The sequence below is a fragment of the Xenopus laevis genome, chromosome 1L (genome assembly GCF_017654675.1).
Source record: "Xenopus laevis strain J_2021 chromosome 1L, Xenopus_laevis_v10.1, whole genome shotgun sequence".
Taxonomy (NCBI): domain Eukaryota; kingdom Metazoa; phylum Chordata; class Amphibia; order Anura; family Pipidae; genus Xenopus; species Xenopus laevis.
In genome coordinates this window covers 47,156,045-47,183,563 of record NC_054371.1, presented here as the reverse complement: position 1 = coordinate 47,183,563, position 27,519 = coordinate 47,156,045, and the positions used below count along the sequence as shown (strand labels likewise).

At 39.4% G+C, this 27,519-nt stretch overlaps 1 protein-coding gene across 3 annotated transcripts; it reads right to left on the bottom strand.

Moving 5' to 3' along the window:
* Positions 1–10,390: 10,390 nt before the first annotated feature.
* Positions 10,391–26,370, bottom strand: LOC108698755 (caspase-3). Of its 3 annotated transcripts, XM_018230517.2 has the most exons (7): positions 25,637–25,807; positions 20,942–21,040; positions 19,764–19,882; positions 18,086–18,211; positions 15,291–15,466; positions 13,166–13,283; positions 10,391–11,430 (listed from the first exon to the last, which is right to left on the bottom strand). In XM_018230517.2, exons 1-7 carry the CDS (start codon positions 25,681–25,683, stop codon positions 11,195–11,197), a joined length of 921 nt encoding a protein of 306 aa, XP_018086006.1. In that variant the 5' UTR covers positions 25,684–25,807; the 3' UTR covers positions 10,391–11,194. The 3 variants fall into 3 exon arrangements, with proteins under 3 accessions (XP_018086006.1, XP_041445003.1, XP_041445005.1); XM_041589069.1 differs by lacking the exons at positions 20,942–21,040; positions 25,637–25,807 and adding an exon at positions 26,224–26,370; XM_041589071.1 differs by lacking the exon at positions 20,942–21,040 and having other exon boundaries at positions 25,637–25,689.
* Positions 26,371–27,519: the final 1,149 nt, after the last annotated feature.

Here is a 27,519-nt window from a genome sequence, read left to right as displayed (position 1 = left end):
TGAAAAGGAATGTATTCTTTAGCGATGAAAGAAAATGTGCACCAAGTCCCCTCCTATGCATGGTTTATAGTAAAAACACCCGAGAAACTTCAACAGGGCTGCCAGCAGGGGGGCAGAGGGGGTACTACTGTACTGGGCCTAGCTGTGCTGCACTTTTCGAAATAGCCGGGCCCCCCTTGACAGCACCAAAGCTGTGCCCGGCTGCCTGCAGTCTTTGTAGTCCCGAACCACCGAAGTCCCGAACAGCCGAAGTTGAAGTCCCCAAGCCGTGAATAGACCCAAAGTCACAAAAGGAGCAGAAGTTGAAGTCCTGAAGCCATGAGTTTAGTTCTACTGAACACCAATGTGTGTTTTTTTAAAAAAAATTTAAACCCCTGGCCACCAATGTATTATTTTAATACTCTATAGGCCCCTGCCACCAATATGTTTTTTTTAAAAAAAATACTCTCTGGGCCCCGAATGTTTATTTTTAACTTGTAAGGGGGGCCCTGGCGCCAATGTTGTTTTAAAAAATGTTTATGGGGCCCTGGAGCCAAAGTTTAAAAAAAAAACTTTTATGGGGACCCTGGCGCCAATGGTTTTTTGTTTTAACTTGTAGGGGGGCCCAGACCACCAATTTTTTTAAAAAAAACTTTCATGGGGGGTCCTGGCACCACAGTTTTTTTTAAACTTATAAGGGGGACTATCAATGTTTTTTTATAACTTGTGTTTGTGGGGGGGGGGGGAAATTGCAGTTTTTTTCTGTGTGGTTTTTTAACTGTGGGGTGGGGCTGGGGTTAGCCCAGGGGCCCCGTGATTTCTAATGGTGACCCTCAACATGTATATATGTGTGAAAAATATTAAAATTCCTGAGGAGTTGCACAACTAAAGGCATGAAGCAGCAAGCCAAGTGCTTTTCTACAGATCATCAGTGCGATAATATTCATAAGTAGGAAGTACATTCTTATAATACATTTAAGGAATATCATTTAATATAGAAAGCTAGCAGAGTCTTAGCCTAATATATATATCATCCATTATTGCTCTCCGTGTAAAAAGAAAAATACAAAAAAACAAGTTACTCACTTCCCAGTGAAGTTGAATCAAGAGTAATTCTAAGTAGCTTTCCTATATACATTAAATACACATATTCCATGAGTTTGTTATTTGTAAATGTAATATAAATTAAAATGCAGTCCTTGCTGCTTTGTTTTTCTCTACATTCCTTGCTGGTCCTAAGAATTTAGACGCTGTAGCGGAAACCAGTTATCCTACCCCCACAATTGCACTTTCCACACTGTCTTACCTGCATTGTTCTTCACATGTATTGCTACATAGATAGTTTCAATAGTCGGAGCTAACAGTACAGAGAAGAGCAATAGCATGTATCCAATGGAAAGGAAATGGACCTTGCCCAAGAACCGTATTTTCTTTTCTGCTAATTTACAGCACATTCTCTGTGTAGCTGACAAATACCTGAACATAGGGATAGACTCCCAATGTTCACAATACACAGATGATTAGTTAACTCAGATTCACAGTACTTGGCAGCATAGTATTCACATTCTCAGTAAAAATGGGATATTAATATTCAGCTATGTTGCATTAGTCTGTATCTCAGATTTAGACTCACTTTCTGCTTTTAGTTTAATTTTTGATTACCTCAAAGCTTTTAAACAGCCCAGAGCACACTGAGCATGTGCAGTGTCACTGACACTCAAAAGATGACCTAACAAGATTCGAAGCTGAAGAGGAGCTGCTTTGGACAACTTTGAAGACAGATCATTACAGTTGCAGGACTGCTGAAGCAATGGACTGGTACAGAAAGTAAAATATTTAAAATACAGCTTATCTACCTATATTCTTATTTTGCACCAGGTAGTGAATGTGTTTCTATACCTAGGTCTGAATCATATCATGATCTACTTAACCTTCCTGCTTGATACATTTATGTAATTCAGTTATTAGTACTTTTATTGTTGGTCCTGGTATTTTGTGCATAATTACTGTAGGCATAGGGGTGTACTGGGAAAACTGCAGTCAGGGGCCTCACGGTAGAGGGGCCACAAGACAAATAGTGCGATTTTACGGTGCAGGTAGGTGGGGTTTGGGTGGATTGTGGATGTGATTTTGGCATAATGGGTGTGGCTGGTGGGTGCAAAAGTTCATCCGCATGCCATTTTTTTTTCATTGGAGGTCCCATTCTATTTGTTGGCAGTACTCTCTGCCAAGGGGCCTGGATACCAAAGGGTTAATAATTGGGGACCACTTGGGGGAAGGGCCCTCCTAACTTAGTAATATGGGACCCCAAGATTCCTGGTGGCTGCCATTATAGAGTATAGGAAATATATTTCTGTGGCATCAGTTTGGGGAAGGCCTTTTTCCTGTTTCACAGAATAATAACCATGTGCACAAAGTAAGGTCCATAAAGAATTGTTGTGCAAAGATGAGAGTGGAAGAACTTGACAGACCTGAACCAGGTCAATCAGTCATTCAGAACCCAACCAAATCCCACTAACATTATGCCAACATCTAGTGGAAAGCTAAAAGAGGACATCATTCACATTGAATGAGGTGTTGGAAAGGCAGCTCTCCTTTGTGGAATGTGTCATTAAACACATGTATTTATTTAAGCAAAAATGATTTCCCTTTCTGTATTTTTAGACTTTGCAGTGAAACATCTCCATGTGGGAATATGGGAAGAGTCAGACTCTGAATCATTTAAAAATGTGGGACTTTACTGGGATTTCCAAAGTGGGAGCCACTAGGCTGCTTTTCATAAGCTGCTTAATATATTCTTATTAATATTTATTGCTATTAATTTATATTGACTTACCTTATTGGAAACTACTGATCATCAGAAAGTGTTAATACAGTTGAGTGTATGAGATTTATTTCAGTCAGACATATGGCGTCACCCTAAGGGAAATGCCGCTGGGGAATTCCCTATGAACGCTTGGCTGCCATTTAATAAACCTGTTACATTCAGCTGTACTTGCAGTGTAAGTTTTTGGCTGGCAATGCCCTAGAATTTGGATGTATCAGTTACATGGGATTCATTGCTTAATTTGAGCATTTGAATCATCAGATGATAACGATGTACAGTACTGAAAAGTAGCAAATTATGTTTATTAAGAACATGACAATCCTGTAATAGAGACGGCTCCATATACAGTAGACCTTCTTTTAGCTCCTCTTCGGGCTAATTTGGTTTGTGTCCCATAGGCGTTTGCATGAGAGCTACAAGCAAATCATTAGAGTTATTTGTGACTTGTGATTAATGGTTTCAAATGTAGTATTCCTTCAGCCCATAAACCCATATCAGACTTGAAATCACTGTTCATGACACACTGAAACAAAGGCAGGTTTGTATAGATATTCTGTAGCTGATGATGAAGATGGTACCCATGCACAGATGCATTTATTTCAACAGTGATCCCCTTGTGTGGCCCCCCCACATGAAAATCTGCCTGCTGTAACTGCTTACCATGTGTAAGATTTAAAAGGTATCAGTACTAAGATTAACTGGATTGTTTACACCTCAAATTCAAACAGTTACCTCCTGCATTGTTCACACATGTAATGCCCCTGCATTGTACATACTTGTAACACAACTACTGTTAACACCCCTAAAGCCCTGTACTTTTCACACCTTAGACCCAGACAGATTGCCCACATTGTTCATCTGGTCACACCTCATACAAACTGTGTGTTTGCGATATGCAGCAACAGTGTCAGTATGATGATGAATAAGTGAACGAAACAGAGAAACAGGGAGTTGATAATTGGCAATAGGTAAAATTAACCTAAACTTTAAACTCACCTAAATGAAAATAACCGTATTGAGACTACTATGCTCTGAAGAGGGGCTAGGCCTGTCTTCAAAACCAAGAACTCATTCTTGACCAGCAGAATTAACACAACTACATGTTGGAGAGTTCCTAATCCATCCCAATCTTGTTATTTGCCTAACTATACAAACTACTTCAGTTTAAAAGAATTATCATGAAGTATTACACATCTAATTCAACCAACACCCAAAAGATTCCATGCCATATATTTTGAAATATTGCGTTTAGTAAACATAAGTCTTGTTATCCATGTTCCATTGCCGTTTAGAAAAGATGGTTTGAATAAAGGCATCTGCAAAGGTATTGTCCCAATTATAGTTCTTAGAAGTGATGAACTTAGTATACTTGCATCTCCATAATATAGTCGTGTTCTTGTAGAGACAGGTGTCATCAAACTTTTTCTTTAAAGTGCTTTGGAAAGAGACATGGAAAAGACGTCCGTAATTAAAGGGAACTGTGAAATAAGAATGGTTCCCATCTATCACCGATTTCGAATTATCAATAAAGAGTGTTCATTTGAAATCATCATAAACATGTAGCAAGAAAAACGATTGCCAAAATCTTCCACATGCTCAGTTGTTCTATAGAAGTAAACAAATTGTAATGTTAGAAACTACTTTTAGAAGAAGAAGAATTTCAGAGTCAGGATCTTGAATCCTGACACGGTAGATATGTTTAGCCTTAGGTTTTGTACTTTGAGAAATTATAAACACTGTAAGTTTATAAAGGGCATAAAATTATAGCAATATAATGAAAACCAAGAACAAGAAAACACTATCTTGCTTAAGTAAAACTAAATATATTACTAAATTGGAAACCTTTAAAAGGGTTCCACCCCTTATGCTTAATTGCCCTTGCTTCATATTGTAACTCTTTAATCTTATTTACAATTTCCCAAAAAATATTAAACTTTACTATGGTAAACAATTCTCTTAAAAAGATTGTGGCGTGATATTAAAAAAAAATAGTTGCTGTCACATTATCCTAAAATTGCTATGGCAGGAGCTGAAGTAGCAATAATACAGGTACCATAGCTATTCTCTGGTAAACATAAGCCCATGTACCACATATAAAGTAGTAGGTAGATTTCTATGTTAATAATCCATAAATAGCTAATTTTATTTTAGAATAGAATAGGTTCCAACACTCTATACTTTTCTTAAAGTTAGTATCTGTCAAATTAAGAGTTGTTTTATAAATACCATCTTCTGCTCCATGTTAAATTCATTAGCTTCATCTTTGGTTGCCTGTAAAAACACTTAGACCAATCATTATTTTCCATGTGTCATTTAAACGTGTTTAATGCTTTAATAGTGCTATTTTCCAAGCTGTATATAAATAATAATTGTTATTGTTAAACTAGTTTATGATCAGAAATTGGGAAAACTACGGTAGTCCCATTGAATCAGTTGGCCTAATGCCACACACCCAACAATTAGTTTTATTGGTTTCCTTAGTTATTCTTTTTTTGTAAAGTTATGTAATGATTTGATTGCTCCTAAAAATTACTTTTGCTAGAGGACATATGCATGAAACCAAAAATCAGTAGTACTTAAAATACAAATACATGCTTGTCGGGTACACTTGCTCTACTACAATTTGAAACATGTATCTTTATATCTTTATGTAACTTTACTGAAGTAGGTGTTACTGATTGCACTTAGAAAGGACCTTCAAACCTTGGGTCCAAGCTGTTCCTCACGTGCTTTTTAATCACTACCCAGTCACCCGGTTTAAGATAGTGTGAACCAGTATTGACATTTGGATCTGGAATAGAATCAAAACCATATTTGTGTATTTCATTTAGACATTTCTGTACAATAGCTACATATACAATCCCATTCTTAGGGCTGACCCAAACTGAATGTCATAGGGTGACAGTTTGTAAGGGCCTCTTGGATTGGTGCATATTGAGAACAAAGCAATGGAAGGAAGTTAACCCAAGCTTTTAATGTTTCTTTCAGAATCTATTAAATGTTATTCTATATAACACCATTTAGGCTTTAAACCTTCCCAAAACTCTGAGAGTTATTTTTATTTAAGACATTATCTGCCCTGTAAAATGTGTACCCCTGTTACTTTCAATGTAGGTTGGTAAAGATTACCTACAGATTACCTCATTTAAAGTTTCTTAGCAGTTGCTTTTGTTGTAGCCTTAGCAACCTGGCCATGCCTCAGGCCATCCTGAGAACATGTCAATACATACTAGTACATATTCATATGTACCTACTTGGGGCAGTTGGCTGTAGTCTATTTGTAATCGCTGGAAGGGTTATTCTGGTTTAGCAAAGTGCTGTCTCGGAGATTTGACTATCTGACCAGGATTATGACGTAAACAGGTAACACAAGAAAATACATATTTTGCAACAAATGCTGGAAACAGGTGCTATCCAAGTTTTCTGAACTGAAGCAGCCATTGCATTCTTACCTGAGTGCGCAAGTCCATGAGTTAGGTGTGCCATCATAGCATACACTGTTTTTGATAGACAGTATAATAGACAATTTCTCCATAGACCCATGTGATCCTTGTAGGCTCCCAGCTTTGACCACTTTCCTTTTTCCATCTCAGGGGCCTAGTCCTGTATTGTAGCCAGGATATCCATGTCCAACGGCCCTTTGTGGTCTTTCTGGATGCAAATTACTGTCATAGGCAAGAGAGCAGCTGACTTGGCTCTCTCATCAGCTTTTGCATTTCCTTTTAGGTTCTGGAGTTTGAAGCTTTGTGTGCACTTGTACTTTAAGAATGGCTACCTCAGTTGGAAGCTGTAATGCTAACAATAGCTGTTTTACTAAATTTGTTTGATGTCGTAACATTTCTGGCCCTCCAAATCAGAAGATAGTCGAGACAAATACCAATACAGTACCTGCTATCAGAAAAGATGTTTGCCCCTTGACCTTCCGCTAGTGTGCATGCTGTGATGAGTGCTTGTAGCTCAGCTTCATGAGCTGACATATGTGGAGGTAGATTCTGCTGAACTAAAACATCAAACAAATGTTACAACAGCATATGATATTTAGCATTCTCAGTACAGTAGCGAGAACCATCAAAAAACAATTCACAATAAGGATTTAACAAAGGTTCATCTTTTACATTATCAAACCCATGTACCTCACTTTGTCAGGGTGTGTGAAGCATTTGATGTATCCCAATGTCTTTACAGATTTGTTGAATCTATCTGCAATATCTGAAATGGGTACATTGTACATATTTGGCTGCGATAGATGAGAACCCGGGGGAAAACCATACTCTTGATACTGCATCACACCTCCCCCTTTTTGAAATGTGGGTGAGACCATGTGAGACAGCAACCAAATATGGAAACAGAGCACCGCGTGCGACAGGGCAATCGCCTAAGCGCAAAAAAGAAGCATCACCTTCTGGAGTTTTGCAACCTGCTTTGGTAGTCAGATTAGGCACTACCGGATGGGATGCAATAACAACTTTAATTGCTGTGAGATCCTTAACAAAACGCCACTCATTCTTGCCAGGCTGTTTAATTGGCAAGATGGGCGGATCTTGTGAATTAACACTCCCCTGTCAAGTAACCCTTGACTCCCCTCTACTTGTGCCCTGGACAGTGGGTGCTATGGGATTTTGGGCAGGGGGGGCCGTGGGTCTACTTGTTTGGACACAGGTGGGATGGATGACATCAACTAGACATCCGTTAGTGATAAAGCCCATACATCACCTAGGACACATTGTAATTCGGGAGGTAGGTTCCTCCTTAGACATTTCTTTTATGACAGAAGATTTGCTGTATCTGGGGCATTAGTCATCTCAGACACTTACTGAGGTGGGTCAGAAACACACACACACTCAATCAATCTGGAATGCAGTATATGGTGCTCCCTAGTTTACAAAGGATGTCCCTACCTATGAAACTGTCAGGGATGGGGGGAACTGATAAGAAAGGCAGCTTGTGTAGATACGGAACCCCTACACTTTAGCTATCAGATGTTGGTAATCCGCTGGACATCACACACATGTATGATTACAACTAACATATCATTCCAATTAGGGTTATGGGCACTATGGATAAACAAGAGTTCCTGTCCAAATTTGTGTGGATTAGTACGGGGCTGTGGAACGTCTTGAAAAATCCTTCTAAGATTTGGTGCTGTCCATGGAATGAGCTTTCTGTCTGTGTTAATGAGACGTGCTGCAGGAACGCCCGCCACCCCCCCTTTTCTCTACGGGCGTGGTAGAGCTTGGCTGCGGGGCTGAAAGATGAATTGTCTCTTCTCACTATTCTCTATTTTCTAACTTAACCCTTCTACTTGCAGCTTTTCTTGTTCTTGCTCTCCCCTGCTCTGATTACGTGAAACATTCCTAGCATAGGGAGTTGATGGCTCTATGTAATGCCATATGCGTTACAACCACTCAACTCTTGTGGGGCTAGAGCTTCCAACTTTGAACCATGCTTCAGCGGTCTCTACAAGACCCTTATCATTATGATGTACAGAGACAGAGTTGTATTAGCGTCCTATCGACCTCCAGATACCACACGCATTAATCATCTAATTCTACTCTCTCGGAAAGAAAATATCACAAAACATAAAACACAAGCCGGGTAATAGATAGCTCTATACAGGTTCAATAAAGAGCTGCAGGCAAGAAAATACCTGTTTCAGCTGGCTGCCAGGAGTCGATTTAGACAACAGGTATGAACAATAATAGCAGGTTTGACATGAGTAAGAAACTAAAAAATAGGTCTTGCCGTGTCCCGGAGGTGATCCGGTCCTCTATTGGTCGACCTGTGTCCTTTGTGTCGGCTGATGAGCAGTCAGAACCTGCAGCCTCACTATGGGCATCAAAATTGATAAGGACACAAACAGTCCTGAGGATATCTATTCCCGTCCTAATTAGATTATGGGTGTACACCAGAAGAACCACACTGAGACAAGATGTTCAGTATAGAAAAAGCTATTTTATCTACCTATGGGTCTACATAAAATCCCCCTGGGGCTACTTCTATACACATATTGTTTACAGGTTTCACCATTAATGGGTGGTGGCAATTTATTTGAATTATTTGCACCCATATTGAAAAAAAACAGTCTGTTTGCTTGCACCAAGTAAGTAGTGAGTTTCTTAGTGAGAAAAGAAGAGAGGGAGGATAGAAATACTAAAATTAAATGTATGTAGTGTTACATGAAACTCGCAGAGTTCCTAAGGAAGACTGCTTTTTTGAGAAAAAAAAAAACTATATAAGTGGTTATTACCACTGAATGGCAGAGCTCATGTACACTAATAGTGATTTATAGTGAATGTGTGGTTTCTAAACTCAAATACTACTACTGAGCACAAGCAAGACGTGAAAAAAAAATAGAGTAAATTGATCGCAATAAATCAAGACAATTGACGGGCTGTCTTGGGATCGAGGGTCCCGACAAAACCTTGTCAACTGACAGAGGTATTCCTTAATATAGCGATCATTTTACATGTGATTATACACAACAAAAATATGCCTTAACCTTTAAAAAGTGTCATAACACACAAACAGTAAAACACAGACACATACAACATGCAGTTGAATACAAGGCAATGACATCACAGCAGAAATCCGTTCCAGGAGTAACAATATATGAACCGGGATCCTAACTAAACCTTGGAGTTTACTTAAAAACTCCTAAAACCAGGCGTTTACCTAAAACTCCTTTGGAATCCCTCGTCAGGGATTTCCTTAAACTAACTTGAATCCCTCGTCAGGGATTTCTTTTATCTCCCCAGTAAGCTTAAGAATACAGCATTAGCATATACGGATGGCAAGAAAAATATCGTCTATAAGACAGATGTTTTCTTACCTGTCCGTGCCTCTTGCCGGATCCCGCTTCTGACACCAGACTGAAGGGGACAAAAGAACCGACTGCCACTGGAACTTTGGATTCCAGCTATCCAACAATGCCTCGTATTCCGGATCCGGGGAACTTGCACAAAGAAACACCAATGAGTGGATCAGAATAACAAGTTCCGTTTATTGAAGGTCAAACATAGGCTTATATAGGTTATAAGTAAAGACATCCCAATATAGTGACGTATCAGCATAGTACATGTCTGTAACAGGTACAGCATTCAGGATGGACAAGATAGAAAAAGGAGACAAATATGTGCATGCGCATTAGCTAAGATATTTTGGCTGAGGCTGTGGTGGACCTCGAGCAGGCCCTAAGGGCTCTTACTCACTGGCGTTCTGACCTGCGATCCCCTGCGTTCCGTATTTTGGCGTTCAGCCGCAGGGGAGCGCAGGAATAGACGCATGTCATTATTTCAAATGGGGCTGTACTCACTCAGGCGCGTGTAGGCGCCGAACGCAGGAAAAATGCAGCATGTTGCGTCTCAACCTGCGTTCGGCGCCTACACGCGCCTGAGTGAGTACAGCCCCATTTGAAATAATGACATGCGTCTATTCCTGCGCTCCCCTGCGGCTGAACACTAAAAAACGGAATGCAGGGGAGCGCAGGTCAGAACGCCAGTGAGTAAGAGCCCTAAGAATATCTATCTCCGTCCAAATTAGATTATACTGTGGTTCGAACAGGAAGAATCACACTAAGACAAGCTGTTCAGTATAAAATGCTTCTTCTGCTTTATTTGCAAGGATACAGAAAGTTATATAGCAAGAAAAATGAGGAATTGGGTGATGGGTCAAGATGTATGTGGTTTTAGCTATTTAGCCAATAAGCATAGCATATAGCTCAACATGTCCTTTTTCGGAGTGTTTGTGCATTCTACTTCAGGAAACACGTCCAGGGTGTCATGACCACAAGACCACAAGCCGTGCTGACCTGTCCTGGCTGACTCCTGGAGAGGTTCTAACTTGGTTTTTCATCTAGCAGGTTATTATATCTAGTATTGCAATAGCTGAGCAAGGCATATAGGCAGTAAAATAGACATTTTTGATATGAAATGGCTATAGTTCCCTCACAAGGCAAGCTGATAATATTGTTTATAGTACATGATGATACTTATGCAAGGTTGTCTAAGAAGAGACAGTACACCGTATTACAGAAAAACAAGTACAGAGGCCTACAAGGGTCAGCACGTAGGCATGTTAACCCTTCACCATACTCTGAATGAATAAGCTAATCAAGCCTCAAAGGGAACTTTTAGTTCATTATAGATGGAACTACCCTATGTAATTTTGTATTGGCCTTATTTGTAAGCAGCTGAATGTGGTTTCAGTTCAGCAGCCTTATGCCTTGATACAAATCACATAAAGAAAAGCTGTGTTGGGTTTTAGCTGCCTTTCTCACAGATCTTGATAATACTATCCTGCTAAACAACAGGCAATGATTTTTTGCACGAGAAAAACATTTTATTTCAAATTAGCATGGGTAGGAATGTGTGACAAAATCATTTCTAATGGTTAATCTTGATCTGTCTTGTGGAAAAAGTATAGTTCCTTTGTGAGCAGAGATAGAAAACATGGCATTTGCTTCTTTCCATTCATTGTTTTAGAATCTGATTCATAATCATAGGCCACCTTGTTGTTTACCCGGGTCAGTATTTGCAGGAGATCCCTTTTCTGCCAGTTTTCTTTCAGCATTTTACATAGAGACTGAATAAACCAGGATTCACCATCTCTTTTCCAAGCAAAATATCCTGGAAAGAAAAAAGAGCTCAATTTTTAGGTTCACCACTAGTTACTAAAATACTGCCATTGTGGAAGGGATATAATGATTTGCTATATGTAGAACTGTTATTGTTGTATGAGAAATGAATATACTGTATGTGTATGTGGTAAGTGCTTAGAGTATAATATCTGCCCCAGCCATTTTTGTATGTGTAAGAACAATGGCTTGTATCTTTAAATATTTAAAGACACCCCATAGAAAGGGTGTCTGCAGGTAAATGTTATGATTCACCAGGCCTTTTGATCACTGGTTCACACTTTTGTCTGAAACCCAAAGCCACAAATAACAGAGATGCAAATAGTGATGATCAACATCCAGTGAGCTGTAGCCCTTAGACCAGGGGTCCCCAAACGCAACATTAGCATGTAAAGTTCTTGGGGTGTCAAATAAGGGCTGTGATTGACTGTTGGTAGCCCCTATATGGACTGGCAGCTTACAGGAGGTTCTGTTTAACAGTACATGTGGTTTTTATGCAACCAAAACTTGCCTCCAAGCCTGGAATTCAAAAATAAGCACCTGCTTTGAGGCCACTGAGCACAACATCCAAGAGGTCGGAGAGCAAAATTGCTATTCACAAGTCACTGGTTGGGGATCTCTGCCTTAGGCTAATGCCAGACCAGGCGAAGAAACAGCCCCTCTGCACTGTAATCCGCTCTGCATTGGCCTGGGTGCAGACAAAGAAGAGAGCAGGTATAAGTGGAACGCTCTTTCTCGACCTGCATTTTTACATTGGCTGAGAAACAGCCTGGTCTGGTATAAGCCTTGGGGCTGTAGGGACATGCGTGTATCTATGTCTATTGTTTAACTCAGGGTTGTCCAATCTATAAAACTTGAGGTCACCTGGGGTTAGTTTGCATTCATAGATAAGCCGTTCACAGGTGGACTATAGACTAATGGGATTAATTATAGAACCAAGAGTTCATATATCAATATAAGAAATGTTTTATAGTCCAACTAAAGAAAAGGAGCCCGTTGTGTTTGTCTCAATGATTTTTACAGGAGCAATTTAACTAATCGTTTCCCTGAGTGCAAGTTTAATGTGAATAGAAAAAATGTAGATTGAACTGGTAACATTTATGAACAGTTTTGTGAAGCACCAGGATAGTTTTAACAACATTATTGCTTTTTGTTATTTGTTTTTAATCTTTTCTGTGTAATAAATCTGATGTGTATGTACTGATATTTTGTATACAAATTGACCGGATGTAGTCCTAGCCGCATATTGAATTGATGTTTAACTATAACTCTAAGCATGTGATATCGTTGCAGCTGGTGGTTTTCCCGCCAGCGAGTGTTTAAAAGACATGGTTTAAACTGTATTTGGCACTTTGAGAAAGGCTGAGGAATCAGCCAAAACATCAGTCTGTTGCTAAATAAATGAAGTTGATGTTTTAAGACCTGTGAAGTGCTGATCTTCTTTGCAAGTGTTTTGAGAGGTTTTTGAGTGTGTGTGTGTGTGTGTGTGTGTGTGTGTGTGTGTGTGTGTGTGTGTGTGTGTGTGTGTGTGTGTGTGTGTGTGTGTGTGTGTGTGTGTGTGTGTGTGTGTGTGTGTGTGTGTGTGTGTGTATTAATTACTAGTGTGACAATATCATTAAACGAAATACAGTTTTGAGAATTAGTGGAATTAGCCATTGAAAAGTATGAATGCAGTGGTATACTAGAGCCTATGCCATATTTGTATAACTCACAGAGAGGTGTCTTACCAAGCGGAGTAGCGTAAGAGTACAGGAAATCACACTCTGTTGGAATTTTATAAGCAGTAGTTGTTGCACATCCAGCATCTTTCACCACCCCGGAGTCGGCCTTAGTTCCCCTGCATGCCTGATGTGAAAAGAAACACAAGTACAGCACTCAGAACTGCATGACCCTATAACATTACAGTACATCTGTGTCTTTAGTTACATGTTTGTGGAGGTATAGCTCCACTAGTTATCAAACTGCTTTTTGACTCACCAATACTTAACGGCAACATAATCTGTATTTATAGATAATAATATTAAAGGCACAGTGGTCAGCACAGCTACCTTGCACCACATAACTCCTGAGCTGAATTCTAGAAGTTTGTATCATCTTCCATGTCTGTGTGGCTTGTCTTGCACATAGAAATATACTGGTACTGTAGATCCATTGGCTTCTCATTAAATTGACCCTAATGTGGTTATACTGTAAATATGAGATTTAGTATTGGAAGATCTAGGGATGCACCGGTTCGGGATTCGGCCGACTGTCTGGCCGAACCAAATTAAATATCCTAATTTGCATCTGCAAATTAGGGGCGGGGAGGGAAATCGCGTGACTTTTTGTCACAAAACAAGGAAGTAAAAAATGTTTTTACTTTTTATATGCAAATTAAGATTCGGATTCGGTTCAGTATTCGGCCGAAGGATTCAGGGGTTCGGCCGAATCCAAAATAGTGGATTTGGTGCATCCCTAGTAAGATCCACTGGGACAGGAACTGATGTGAATGATGTCAATGTTCTGCATAACAGACTTGTAACTCTGCAGAGGTGCCTTTCTGTGCAATTTTAGATCCCCCTGTGTTTTCTCTTGTGCAAGGTCTTACTGTGAATCAGCCACCTCCTCTTACTGATGTACATGTTCACTGGCATCTGCTCAAGCTATTGCCATAATGTGCAGGCAACTAAGGCAGTGGCAGTGTGAGGAAGGCAAAATAAGCAGGTTAGGGATGGTAGGGAACCCCAATCTACAACATCTAAAATGGTCAAACTGGGCAAAGATACACTTGGATTTTGCTACGTATGCCCATCTGTAGTCGGGAAAGCAAATTGTTTCTGAACGTCTCAGTTTTACTTATAAAAAACAAGTGTAGGAGCCTTAGGGCTGGGAAATCCCCTGGCTATGTTTGGGCCTAATATAGATTTGGGAGGAGGAATTGTTTCCTATTCCAGGTTAAGTACAGGATTACCACACTTGCACACCCTGGCTCTCCAGAACAAGACGACCCGGTGCATGGTGAAGGAGGCCTCGGCAACCTCAATTGCAGCAACAAAGAAGAATTTCACTGGCACTCGAAGGTTCTTTCAAGCAGGTACGATGCTTGATAAAGGGGTTTACCCCGAAACGTTGCACTTTTGCAAAATAAACTCAGAAAGGGCTAGTACCTGAAAGAACCTTCAAGTGCCAGTGAAATTCTTCTTTGCTATTCCAGGTTTAAGCATTCCCATGGCAGTTCCAGGTTTGGCCAGGAAAGGTCCATGTTCTTTATCTTTGGCCTACCCCAAGTCCGGTTCCCTTCTCTTGCTGACTTTTCGCGCTTTGTGCGTTTCTGCGCATGCGCAAATTCACGCATGCACGCGCACACTATACAGGTGCCGCGAGTGCCGGGCCTGCCTAGGGCACCTGCCCAGCGTGGCCTGGCACTGGCCAGAGCAGTTCTGAGCTCCAGTGTAGGAGTGGTAGATTGGAGGTCTTTCTACCAGGTGAAACTGCCTGTTCGTGTAGGGATCATAAATAGATAGGGAGTTAGGTCATAGAATTCCCTAAAGGTTCCACTGGATGTTATCCAGGTCCACTAAAGGATGTCACAGAAGTGGGATTCCTTCAAAGAAGTGTAGGTGAATGATAAGCTTTACCTCAAAGAAACCGTGTACTGTGAGTACCCTGTGCCTGCTAATAAATTGTGATTTTGGGTAAGAACTCCTGGTGTCCAGAAATCCTGTTTTGAACAGCTAATAGGTATAGTTTTGCACCATGAGACTGAGAGTCTGATGTTACCGGTGCTAGCCCTGGGAGGAATATAGGAGTTACACAAGATATCACTTAGTCAATTACATTATTTTGTAACAATTACAATTGTTTAATGTTTACCTGAATGAAAAATAATTTCGGTTTCCCAAAAAGACTTTTGCATTCCTCTCCACGGAATGGCTCAGCCAGTGCATCTATTTTATATTCTTGGTCAGAAGCATAAAAAAAGTCTTCATCACCGTGACTCATCACAACGCAGGCAAAGCAACCTCTACCACTGTGATCCTCCTTTGCAACTGAAATGGAATCAAACATCATTTGAATGGTGAAGAAATGTTAAATACCCCACCATAATGAGGGACCTGCTTGATGCTTCTAATACATTTTTGCTCCTTTGCTGCTGTGATCTTTTACCAAGTTTTTTGTTATTTTTTTTTTTTTTTGCATGTATATCAAGTTGGTAAGGGGGTATCTGGTTATAACTTTAAATGGCTAGTTACTTTTATTTTTAATATGATGTTTGCACCTATATTCCATATTTCCATTATAATCAAATAAAAAATAATTTTTTATAATGATTTCCTTTTTCTCTGTAGTAATAAAACAGGACCTTATCGTTGAACCAAACTAGATATAATTAATCCTTATTGGAAGCAAAACCAGCCTAATGGGTTTATTGAATATTTAAATGATTTTCTACTAGACTTAAGGTATGAAGATCCAAATTACGGAAAGATCCATTATCCTGAACACCCAAGGTCCCGAGCATTCTAGATAATAGGTCAGTTTGCAATATTAGACACAAATTGCTATGTTTTTTTATTACCCATAAAGCAGTGTTTCCCCCATGATTCCAGTCACAATTCAAGTTACGACAGAAGCAATTGGGCCTCATGTGGCAGAATTGAGGCAAAATAGTGTTTTGAAATAAATCAGGTGCATGCTGGGATAAACATTTTCAAAGTGGCGACTTTGTCACTTCCGGAGCTTGCGGCGTTATTGTTTTAAGTTTATTAAAATTAGAGGTGTTAAAAACTACTAATATTTTGAAAACTATAAATTGAGACAGTGCTCTGAAAGTTCATACATTTGTTTTAAGGGATTAATTTGGCATGTTATTCCCATTCCCTTGAAGGGGATCTATTGCGAAGATGAGAATTTAATATGTTACATCTTACTGAAATAAGAAACTTCTTAAATACAATCAATAAAAAATTCTGTACCATTTATGAAATAATCAAGTTACCCTCCACTCTCCCCCTCTGAGCAACCTGTTTCTCTTCATTTAGGCTCTATGCAGTAGGTGGAGTCAGTTTTTGATTGACAGTCAGATCTAATACATCCTTTGTGGGGGGGTTCACCCTTAAAGGAGAACTAAACCCTAAAAATAAAGATGGCTAAAACTACCATATTTTATATACTGAACTTATTGCACCAGCCTAAAGTTTCAGCTTGTCAATAGCAGCAATGATCCAGGACTTCAAACTTGTCACAGGGGGTCACCATCTTGGAAAGTGTCTGTGACACTCACATGCTCAGTGGGCTCTGAGCAGCTGTTGAGAAGCTAAGCTTAGGGGTCGTCACAAATTATCCAGCAGCAAATGAGGTTGGACTGTAATATACTGTAAGCTACAGGGCTGATAATTAAATTCTGATGCTAATTGCACTGGTTTCTGTGCTGCCATGTAGTAATTATCTGTATTAATTACTAATCAGCCTTATATTGTGACCTTTATATTCTATGTGTACTGTATATTGTGAGTGGGTCCCTAAGCTCAGTAAGTGACAGCAGCACAGAGTACAGTCCTGCACGGGTTTATTTTTTGGAAACCATACCCGACCCGTACCCCAACCTGCAATCTGAAACCCCGACCCGCATTCTTACCCGATTGGACCCGCTACCCAACCCGACCCGCAAGTACCTTATCTGCAACCCGGACCCGCGACCCACTGACCATCAAGAATCAGGAAGTGCTGTCATTGCAAACTGGAAGTGACATCATCAGAAGTAGACGTGATCAGAAAAAAGGAGTAAAAAACGTGATTGAGAAGACCCAAGGCCCGACCCGAAGAACCGCAGACCTGCGTCTATACCTGCACCTGGAACTTGTACCCGCAACCCGCAGGGTACTGCAGGTTTTTGCAGGTAACCCACGGGTACCTGATCCGCTGCAGGACTCTAGCACAAAGCATGTGCAGTGAATCGGCAGAAAAAAAAGATGGGGAGCTACTGGGGCATCTTTGGAGACACAGATCGTTACTGCTAAAAGGCTGTGGTTGCCTTGGGCTGGTACAGAAGCCCAAAACATGTACATCATTTCTAGCTACTTCTTCAGTTAAGCTTTGGTTCTCCTTTAAATTAGGTGCTCACTCTTTAAAAATAACTGACTCTGAAAGAAATGATGTTTCTCTGTGTGCAAGGTGTTTTCCAGAGTCTGTTATTTTGTTACTGTTTGTTTGTGTAAGACCTACTTGTCAATCAAAATCTGACCCAGACCTCAGCATGAAAAGTGACAGGTTGTAGAGAGTGACTTGGTTATTTCTTAAACAGACCAGAATTTTTAATTGATTGCATTTATAAAGTTTTTAATTTCCATGAGATGCAGCCGATATTAAATTTCCATTTTCGTGATAGATCCCCTTTATACATTTTTTGAAATTTCTCCACTAATGTGTTGGAGAATGTTATGGAGTATATTGTAACAGTAAATGTCACTTTTGGAGCACCAGCAACTCAGCCCACACAATAGGGGTTAATGGAGCACTCACCTAATTACACATATGCTACCAAATCCAGAAAGACACATATAAGTTCAGCTTTTACCCTAATAGTACTTCTTCCCCCCATATTGGTAGACAGAGAATTTTGCTCTGTCTATAATAACAATTGTGTGCAGAGGAGGAAATTAACTCACTGTCAGTCAAAAGTTTTTCAATATCATGAGCAGTTTTATTTTCCTCAAGTCGCACCTCAAATCCCATCTCTTTGAAGATACTTTTAAGCTCCTCCTTATCATTTTTACTGTTTCGAGCACCCACTCCTGTAAAAGACAGAAACACAACGTAAACATGTTATCATATTTTTTACTAAATTACACTGCTTACATTGCAAATAATTCATTCTACCATTTAAAATGTTATTCTGGAACCAATAAATTTATTTTCTTTTACTTGTAATATTGGTGTGTGGGCAGCCATCCCAGGTCCTTGTGCCTGATTCTGAGCTTTCATAGAGAGCCAGCACTGCATAATGGAACTGCTTTCAGATAGGCTAGCGTGTTGCCTACTTAATGTAATTGAGTTGTGGTTGCCTGGTGGGACTTGGGTGTTTTACTATTGAGTGCTATGCTCACATCTACCATTAGATGGGGCAAGGGAACATTTGTTACAATGTAGGTGTCAAGGAGCTGGTATCTTGTTACCTTCCTATTAGTGATAAGGTGTTGACCCGAAACCCACAGGGATCCGCGGGTTGACCACCGGTTAGGGTGGTGGCACACGCTGCTATTCAGCGAGATTAGTCGCCCTGCGACAAATCTCCTCTTCAACAGGCAACTAATCTCCCCGAACTGCCTTTCCGTTGGCTATAATGAGAATCACCGGCAGGGTGGCACTCAGAATGCTTTGGCTTTCCGAAGTTTCCTCGTGAGGCAACTTATGACTCCTTCGGAAAACAAGGTGATCCGAGTGCCATCCCGACAACGATTCTCATTCTAGCCGGCGGGAAGGCATTTTAGGGAGATTAGTCGCCCGAAGAAGAGGAGATTTGTTGCTATTGTCCCCCAATAGCAGCGTGTGCTTAGGCAGGCTTAGGTTAATATTTTTTTTTTTTACTTTTTTCAATGCTTACCATTATTTATAAATTACAGTAAAAAAAAAAAAAACTTAATAATTTATACTAAGAGCCCTATACACACGTGTGTGTAATTTTAAAGGCAAAAACAGAAAAAACACTTTAGTTTCTATCCTGAACCCACCAAATAGAAGTTAAAAATAGCAACTGCTCATTTAAATATCTTAAATATTGGGGGAATAACTCTCAATGTTAGGTCATTGTTAATTATAATTCATCTGTTAGAAGTTTTTATCTCATAGAATCTGAGATTTGGAAGTACCCCTGCTTTCCATAGTGGGTGGTGAACAGATTCTCTGAGGAGCAATAGAACTTCAAGTGCCAGAATCTATGACTTCAACATGGTGAAGGTGAGGGATTGTATAACGTTGTGAGAACAAAGGGACATTGGGAAATGGTTCTTATGATGAATCATGTTTTCCGGAGAATCTGTGAACCACTCACTATGAAAAGCAGAGGGATCTTAATCCCATTAATAATGAAACAAGGTGATTGAGGGATTGCGTTCAACTGTAGTTTTAAGGGGGTTTTGGAAATGGTTTGTACAACTAACAGTTCCTTTTCAATCTGTGGAATTAGGAGGTATGTTTGTGTATAGAAAATGCATTTATATTTATGCATCTTTTTATCCCCCTTTGTCAACATAATTCCAACTGAACGAGCTCATGTGGAAAAAAGAAGATATATTTTCCCTTTAAGTTACATATTTTTTACAAGTTTTTATTTTTAAAAAAACTTACCTTTTTCTTTTAGATCTTTATGAAATGTCTCCATGCATAGAATCAAACAAAGACCTTTTTGTTTATAATTCATGTTATACACCATTGAGTTATCTGGTTTTCCGAGTGGAGAATTCATCCTGTTTGAAAATATAATATATCTTATATATTTTCAGCTGCTGGTAAGATTTTATTTATGGTATGTTTTTCCAAAGGCTTGATCCATTTATTAAACTGATGCCACAGTAAAAAATAATCCACCAATAATCCACTTTTACCACCTTTTAACGGGTTATTTATTAAAATTCAATTTTTTTTATGATCTGGCTTTTTGGGGCAAAAACTAAAAATTTTTTGTGGGGAAAAAAACTAGAATTTTTCAATATTCATTATACCCCGATGCTACAAAAAGCCAGAATCTGAAAATTTACCATTTCAAACCTGTTATGGTCATGTATAAGTCAATGGGAGATGTCCCTATCCCAATTTGATATCCCAAAAATCGAGCAATTCAGGAAAAATGTCTGAAAAATTGTACTTTTCAGGTTTTCAACCATTTTATTGAGACTTTTCCCGATCCAATTTAGTCAAGTTATTTTAATGATAAATAAGACAAAATCCGGAATGGGAGTTTGGTTGAGCTTTTTTTATTTAAAAAATGAGATAAAATTGGATTTTAATAAATAACTGCTTAATGATACAAAAATCTAAAATTGCTGATACTAAAGTCTACAATTAGGAGGTTATTTATTAAAGGTCGAGTTGTGTTTATTTGAAAACTTTTTCGAAAGTAGTTGCACTAAAAAAAAAATAATCAAAATTTTTGGGGGAAAAAAGCTAAAATTTCTCCAAAGCTGCTAAAAGCCTGAATCATAAAATACCCCAGCTGAAACTTGTCAAATTCATGTAAAAGTCAATGGCAGAGGTTCCTTTAACCCTTCAACCGCCAAGCACGTACGGCGTACGCGCTGGCGGTTCAGGGCTCAGGCTGCCAAGAACGTACCTTGTACGTTCTCCTGCAGCTGAGCCCTTCTCTCTGCATCGGCGGCTTTTGCCGCCTCTGCAGAGAGTCAGGAGGGTTGACAGCCCCCTGGGCAACGAGGCTGGGGGGCTGTCAAGTCAGATCGGCGACACGATTGTTGCAGATCCGACTTCAAAGTGGCAAACGCTGCTGCAAAAGCGCTGCTGCTCTCTCTTACCTGCTCTCTGTCGCACATCCGCCCACACACTTCCTGATCTGCAGTGACTCAGCAGAAATGATGTCCTGGCTGCCTCCTTTGTTTCCAGTGATCCTCCTGCTACAAAAACAATAAGTGCACGTTTTTTTACACACTTACCTGCACTTACACATACTTACAGTACATTTATACATTTATACACTTAGACACACATTTTAGTAAAGATTGGTATTTTTTATGTTTTTTTATTTTAGCACACTTGGTCCCTTTTGTACACCTATTTACACTTATTTACATGTATTTGCACACTCAGACAACTTTTAGAAGTGCACAAATATGTATACACAAAAACTCACAAGCAGGTGTTTTTTTTTTTTTTACTTATTCATTGTACCGTTTGTTTTGCCTAAAAACATGTTATTTTGACAGCGTGACTAATGGATAATCGATTTCGGACACTAATTACGCTGTCGGATCAATTATTTTGTTATTTCATTGATTTACGCTATTTTTGTGGTTTTATTGCAATTTTATCCCTGCATTATTGTTCCTTATGCATATTTAGTATAGTTTTGCTGTTTGGTGCTTTGGTATAGAAAGATTTATTTTACTTAGTTTGATGCACCAGAATATATGCTTTTCAAAAAGATATAGTTTTCTGGGGGTCTTTTGGCACATAACGCACAGTTAGGGTTCTCTTTTCTGCAGCTTAGTTGGCTAGCGTGAAAATTCATATGCATGTTTTTCTTTTGGGGTCCATACACACCACATACTTTGGTAAATCTATGCATATTGGGCATCAAACTATTCAGTAGACCTCTGACGTCCATGTTTAGGGTGATTTTTCTTTATACGTAAAACATTGTGTGCGATAAATGTGGCAAACTGCAAAAATTTTAGGCGATTTTCAGAAATGTTGTAAAAACCTCTACATTTAGAAAAGCTTTCCAGTTTGGTAGTTTGGTGTAGAAAGACGTCTTTATCTTTGTTGGATTCGTCAGAATGTGTACTTTCCAAAAATATATGGTTTTCGTGAGTCTTTGCTGTTAACAGGGTCTTGAGGCACATAATATGAAGTCAAGGGTCTATGTTCACAGAAGGCGAATCGGCAGCGGAGAAAAATCATATGCACTATTTTCATTTGAGGTCCGCACATGCCAGCTGCCTTGGTATATCAATGCATATTGGGCATCAAACTGTTCAGTAGACCCTTGGCATCAGTATTTATGGTGTTTTACAATTGTATGTAAGAAATTAGGTGAGATAAATGCGGCCAATTGCAATATTTTTAGGCCATTTTCAGAAATGTAAAAACTGATGCTTTTATCGCCAAATTTAGGAAAGGCTTGCGACTTGGTGCTTTGGAGTAGAAAGACATGCATACCCAATTTGGATTCGCGGGGATGTGTACTTTCCAAAAATATATGGTTTTCTGGGGTGAACTTAATTTTGACAGACCATATGGGTGTCTTCCTTTTGGGGCCCCTATATGCCACGTGCTTGGGTACACCTATACATATTGTGTATCAAACTGTTCAGAGGACCCCAGGCTTTCATATTTGGGGTGATTTGTCTTGATACCTAAAAGTATGTGGGTAATACGATGCTGCAGGGTAGAAATTTTGAGGTGATTTTTGGAAATGTCACCAAAATCACCAAATTTAGGAATGGTTTGCGGCTTGGTACTTTGGAGTACAAAGACGTGCATACCCAATTTAGAATTGTGGCAATGTGTACTTTCCGAAAATGTATGGTTTTCTGGGGTGAACTTACTTTTTTCTACTTCCCCCCCAAAACGATGTAAATGTGTTGATTTTGCAGTACCTTAAATGACAGACCATATGGGGGTCTTCCTTTTGTTGCCCCTATATGCCATGTGCATGGGTACACCTATACATATTGGGCATCAAACTGTTCAGAGGACCCTAGGCTTTCATATTTTGGTGATTTCTCTTGATACCTAAAAGTATGTAGGTAATACGATGCTGCAGGTTAGACATTTTTAGGTGATTTTTAAAAATGTCACCAAAATCACCAAATTTAGGAATGGTTTGCGGCTTGGTACTTTGGAGTAGAAAGAAATGCATAGCTAATTTGGATTCAGGGGAATGTGTACTTTCCGAAAATATATGGTTTTCTGGGGTGAACGTACTTTTTTCTACCTTTGCCGCCCCCCAAAACTATGTAAATGTGTTGATTTTGCAGTACCTGAAATGACAGACCAAATGGGGGTCTTCCTTTTGGGGCCCCTATATGCCACGTGCTTGGGTACATATTGGGCATCAAACTGTTCAGGGGACCCCAGGCTTTCATATTTAGGTGATTTATATTGATACATAATAGTATGTTGGAAATACGATGTTGCAGGTTGGAAGTTTTGAGGTGATTTTAGAAAATGGCACCAAAATTGCCAAATTTAGGAAGGGTTTGCGGCTTAGTGCTTTGGAGTAGAAAGACATGCATACCCAATTTGGATTCGGGGGAATGGGTACTTGCCGAAAATATATGGTTTTCTGGGGTGAACATACTTTTTTCTACTTTTGCCCCCCCCCAAACTATGTAAATGTGTTGATTTTGCAGTATCTGGAATTACAGAACTGATAGCTCAAATGAGGCGTCTACATTTTAGGGCCCCTATATACCACATGCTTAGGTAAACCTATTCATATTGGGCATCAAACTGTTCAGTGGACCCCAGGCTTTCATATTCGGGGTGTTTTACATTGATACCTAATGATGTGTGAGAGATATGATGCTGTAGAGTGGAAGCTTTGAGGTCATTTTTCGAAAAATTCACCAATTTCTATAAAACATTATAACTTTAGGAAACAATTGCAACTTGGTAGTTTGGAGTGCAAACATAAATTTGCCCATTTTTGATTCACCAGAATCTGTTGTTTCTAATAATGGGTCATTTTCTAGGGTAAACCTACTGTTAGCGGAATGTTTGGCCTTGAAATCAGAAGTATGGTGTTTAGGGAGCGGTGCTTTGGAAATTTGGTAGTGTACTGCTTGTAGATTTTGAGCTATACAAGTGAGAAATCTCCATAAAACTATATATATATTTGGTATTGCCGTGTTCAGGAGACATAGACCTTTCCAAATCGGCTGTGTTCTCATACATAAAATAAATGATGTTTCTGATATATGTGATTGTTCTTTGTGAAACATGATTTTTTTCATTTTTATTATATACTTAGAAGCCTATATTTATTTACAGAAGTAGAATTACACCAAAATTCTTGCATATTTTGAAAGTCCAGGTTGTCCTGAAAAAAACAATATATTGTTTTCCTGGTAAACTAAAAGACCACCCCAGGAAAGGCCCTTAAAGTGAAAGAGTAAAAAATATCTAAAAACTGCTTGGCAGTAGATGTTCGCATCTAGGACAAAACGGCTGGCAGGGAAAGGGTTAACCATTTGAAGATATTTTTTGGTGTTTTACACTGGTTTGCTCTCGAAAACTTGATAAATCAAGTTTTTTACATTAGGATTTTTTCATAAATAAGCCAACATTTGAGTTTATTTAAATTGTGAGTTTATTCCAGGTAGAAAAAAACTCCCAAACCTCACAAACTAGTCCTTTCATAAATAACCCCCTTAGTATAGATATTGGTGTATGTAGTTTATATGAGGGAATGGAGGGGTCAGTGTGTGCATGTATGGATGCTGCTGGGGTTCATGTGGAATAGTTGAACTTGATGGACTTGATCTTTTTTCAACCCAACTTAACTATGTAACTCCTTGTCCCTCATGTGACTTGTATTTTTAAACAGCTTCTTCAGGGAGAGACATTTTACATGATATGTTGACATATCTCCCCCGTATGAAAACCTGGTACAGACCATATTCATGCTGTAACGAAAATTGGCTATTGGCGAAAATATTCCAGAGACAAACTCCCAGTTTTGCAAATATTCCCCTGTTCATTTCTTAACCCTTGACTACCCTCCCTAATGTATATAATCGTATCATCACATTCTGTAAACTTTTTTGAACAATGGTGTTTGAATGGAATGCCTCCTTAGCCTGTGGGTGCACATACATATGGATCAGAGAATTGGTGGATTGGAGCAGGTCCGGTGCATATTTTTGCAGGCTGAGCACAGTGGCGCCCTTCAGCCCACACTATCTCTCTTATACCTCCACTTTAACTCCCCAATGTCCATTATTAAATTGCCTTACATTAAAGGAGAAGGAAAGCTAACATGCAACAGGACCTCAGCAGCAAAGGCATTTTAAGGATCTATTTAAACTTTCAGTGCAGCTATATGGTGTTTCCAAGACCGAGTGATCATTTCACAATGCCTCCGTTATAACAGACGTAGAGTTACGCTATATCAGTTCTGCTTTTCTAGGCAAATCCCCCAGGCTGGGCATAAACCTACACTGGTGAAACATTCCTAGCCCTGTGCGTTCTCCTTAGATCCTTCGTTTCTTGTTTTGAACAATAGATCTAAAAATTGGCGTATGTCAGGGCTGGGGGAAATCACAGCCTGGAAACACGACAGCAGCAAATGATCGATAATATGATGAAGTAGAATTGAGTGAGTGTGTAAAAAAAAAAGAAGCGATTCAGGTAAGGAGAACTGTGTCAGTAACTTTCCTGGGGGGGGGGAGAGAGAGAGAGAGAGAGAGAGAGAGAGGCAGAGAGAGAGACGGGCAGCAAACACCTCAAACACATTTTTTACTCATAAAACAAAAGGAGACATTTACTTATCTGGCTTTTCGCTAGTAAACCCAATGGCATCTGCTTCAGCCATTCTTTCACTGTTCCAATGTTCACTATTACAAAATGATTGTGGTTCTAAAAATAAAATAAGAAAAGCTTTATTCTAATGACTGATATGGATATTTCCACTTTCTACATTTCACTCCCAGACTTGCTTTACTCTATTAAATGGAGAGATTAGCCCCCTGAACTGTTGTGCATGCCACACACTGTATGTACAGTATAACTTACAGTAAGATATTTTAATGAAAGGAATAGGATTGCTTATTGTGTGTGTGTTGGCTGTAGTCTATTGCCTGGGTGCTATTGCACATTGGATCAGCCAGTGAGAGGTTTATAACAGCAGTTACACGTCGTTGAGAGCAGATGAGCTTGATTCCCAGGACTGGAGGAATTTGTAATTATAGAGTGAAATTGCCTTTAAATCCACACTATTCTTAGATACATATATATGAGAGGGAGATGTCCCATGTGCTCTGTGCTGTAAAATGGTTTCACATTATCATATGCTGTATAAGGAGACTCTTTTCATTGTCCTGAGATAGGAAACAGCCTTTCCCCCTCCACTTACCTCTGGAGTTGTCTCTCCTGAACTCTGCTCAGTTGTAAATAGTTTCTGGATCTGGCTGTGCACTGACTTATATGCATCTGCTGACATATATATATACATATATATGGGCGAGGCCATATATAGAAATGTCCCAACTTTCTCTTTGATCTCCTGCACTGAACAGCCAGAAAAAAAAAACAACATTTCTGAAACTTAATTGGAGAGCCCAGAATACATGGCAGGTCTCTTGGGGAAACTGTGACTTGGATTTTAAAAGGTAATTCACTTTCATTATCAAAACTGTAAGAACACATAAAAACCACAGAAATGTGTTTAAACTTTCCATTTTGTAAAATGGACATGGTAATTAGGGAGAGTGATCACAAAAACATGCATGGTCAAAAAAAGGTCACCTGGCCTTGTAAAGGGCTAACACAAGTCATTTGATTTTGGTCCACAAAAAGCCCCTTAATTAGACATTTTGGCCGGGGGACTATGCCAAGGTTCTATCTATAGCTGCCTCCTGAGACAATTCAGAGTCACACCATTTGGACAAGGAAGCTGTGCCAGTCAGGGGGAGTTATTAGAAAATATAGGGATTATGGCAACGGATTCATATCTCCTCTGTCATAGAATTCACATCCTCATACCTCACATATTGATTTTGGAGATATTACATGATTCCTAATGATGCCAAACAGGGCCAACCTATACCCACCAGTTAGGAGGGATGGTTCCTGGGGGAACATGAGACACCCCTCATGTTTGGTATCATTCCGATTGCCTAATTTATGGATCACCATATGCCCTTATTGTCACTATAATATTGGGTTCTGGCAAGCCCCAATATTATATTGCAGAGACCGGCCGAAACCAAACAACCACCTACATGGGGTCATTAATGGCATGGCCTTGGGCACTGCTACTTCATGCATAAGGCAATGAGGGAGGGTGTCCCAGCAGACCCTAAAAAGATGAGGAGATATAACCATGGCAGCTTTTACTTGAGAACTCGCCTGTGTGGGAGTATGTGCCCAAGTTTCCAACTCTTGCCTCAGAAGGACACATATAAATTCTAGCTTGGTATGTATGGGGTTTCTTAGTGTTTTATACATTTTATTTCACTTACTGTTTCTATTTCTGGATTGCATGTAACAACTTTTTTTTATAAATGCACTTTTTTACTTCTGTAATATTAGATATAAAATGTAATACCGTATATACTCGAGTATAAGCCGATCCGAGTATAAGCCGAGGTACCTAATTTTACCTACGAAAACTGGGAAAACTTATTGACTCTAGTATAAGCCTAGACAC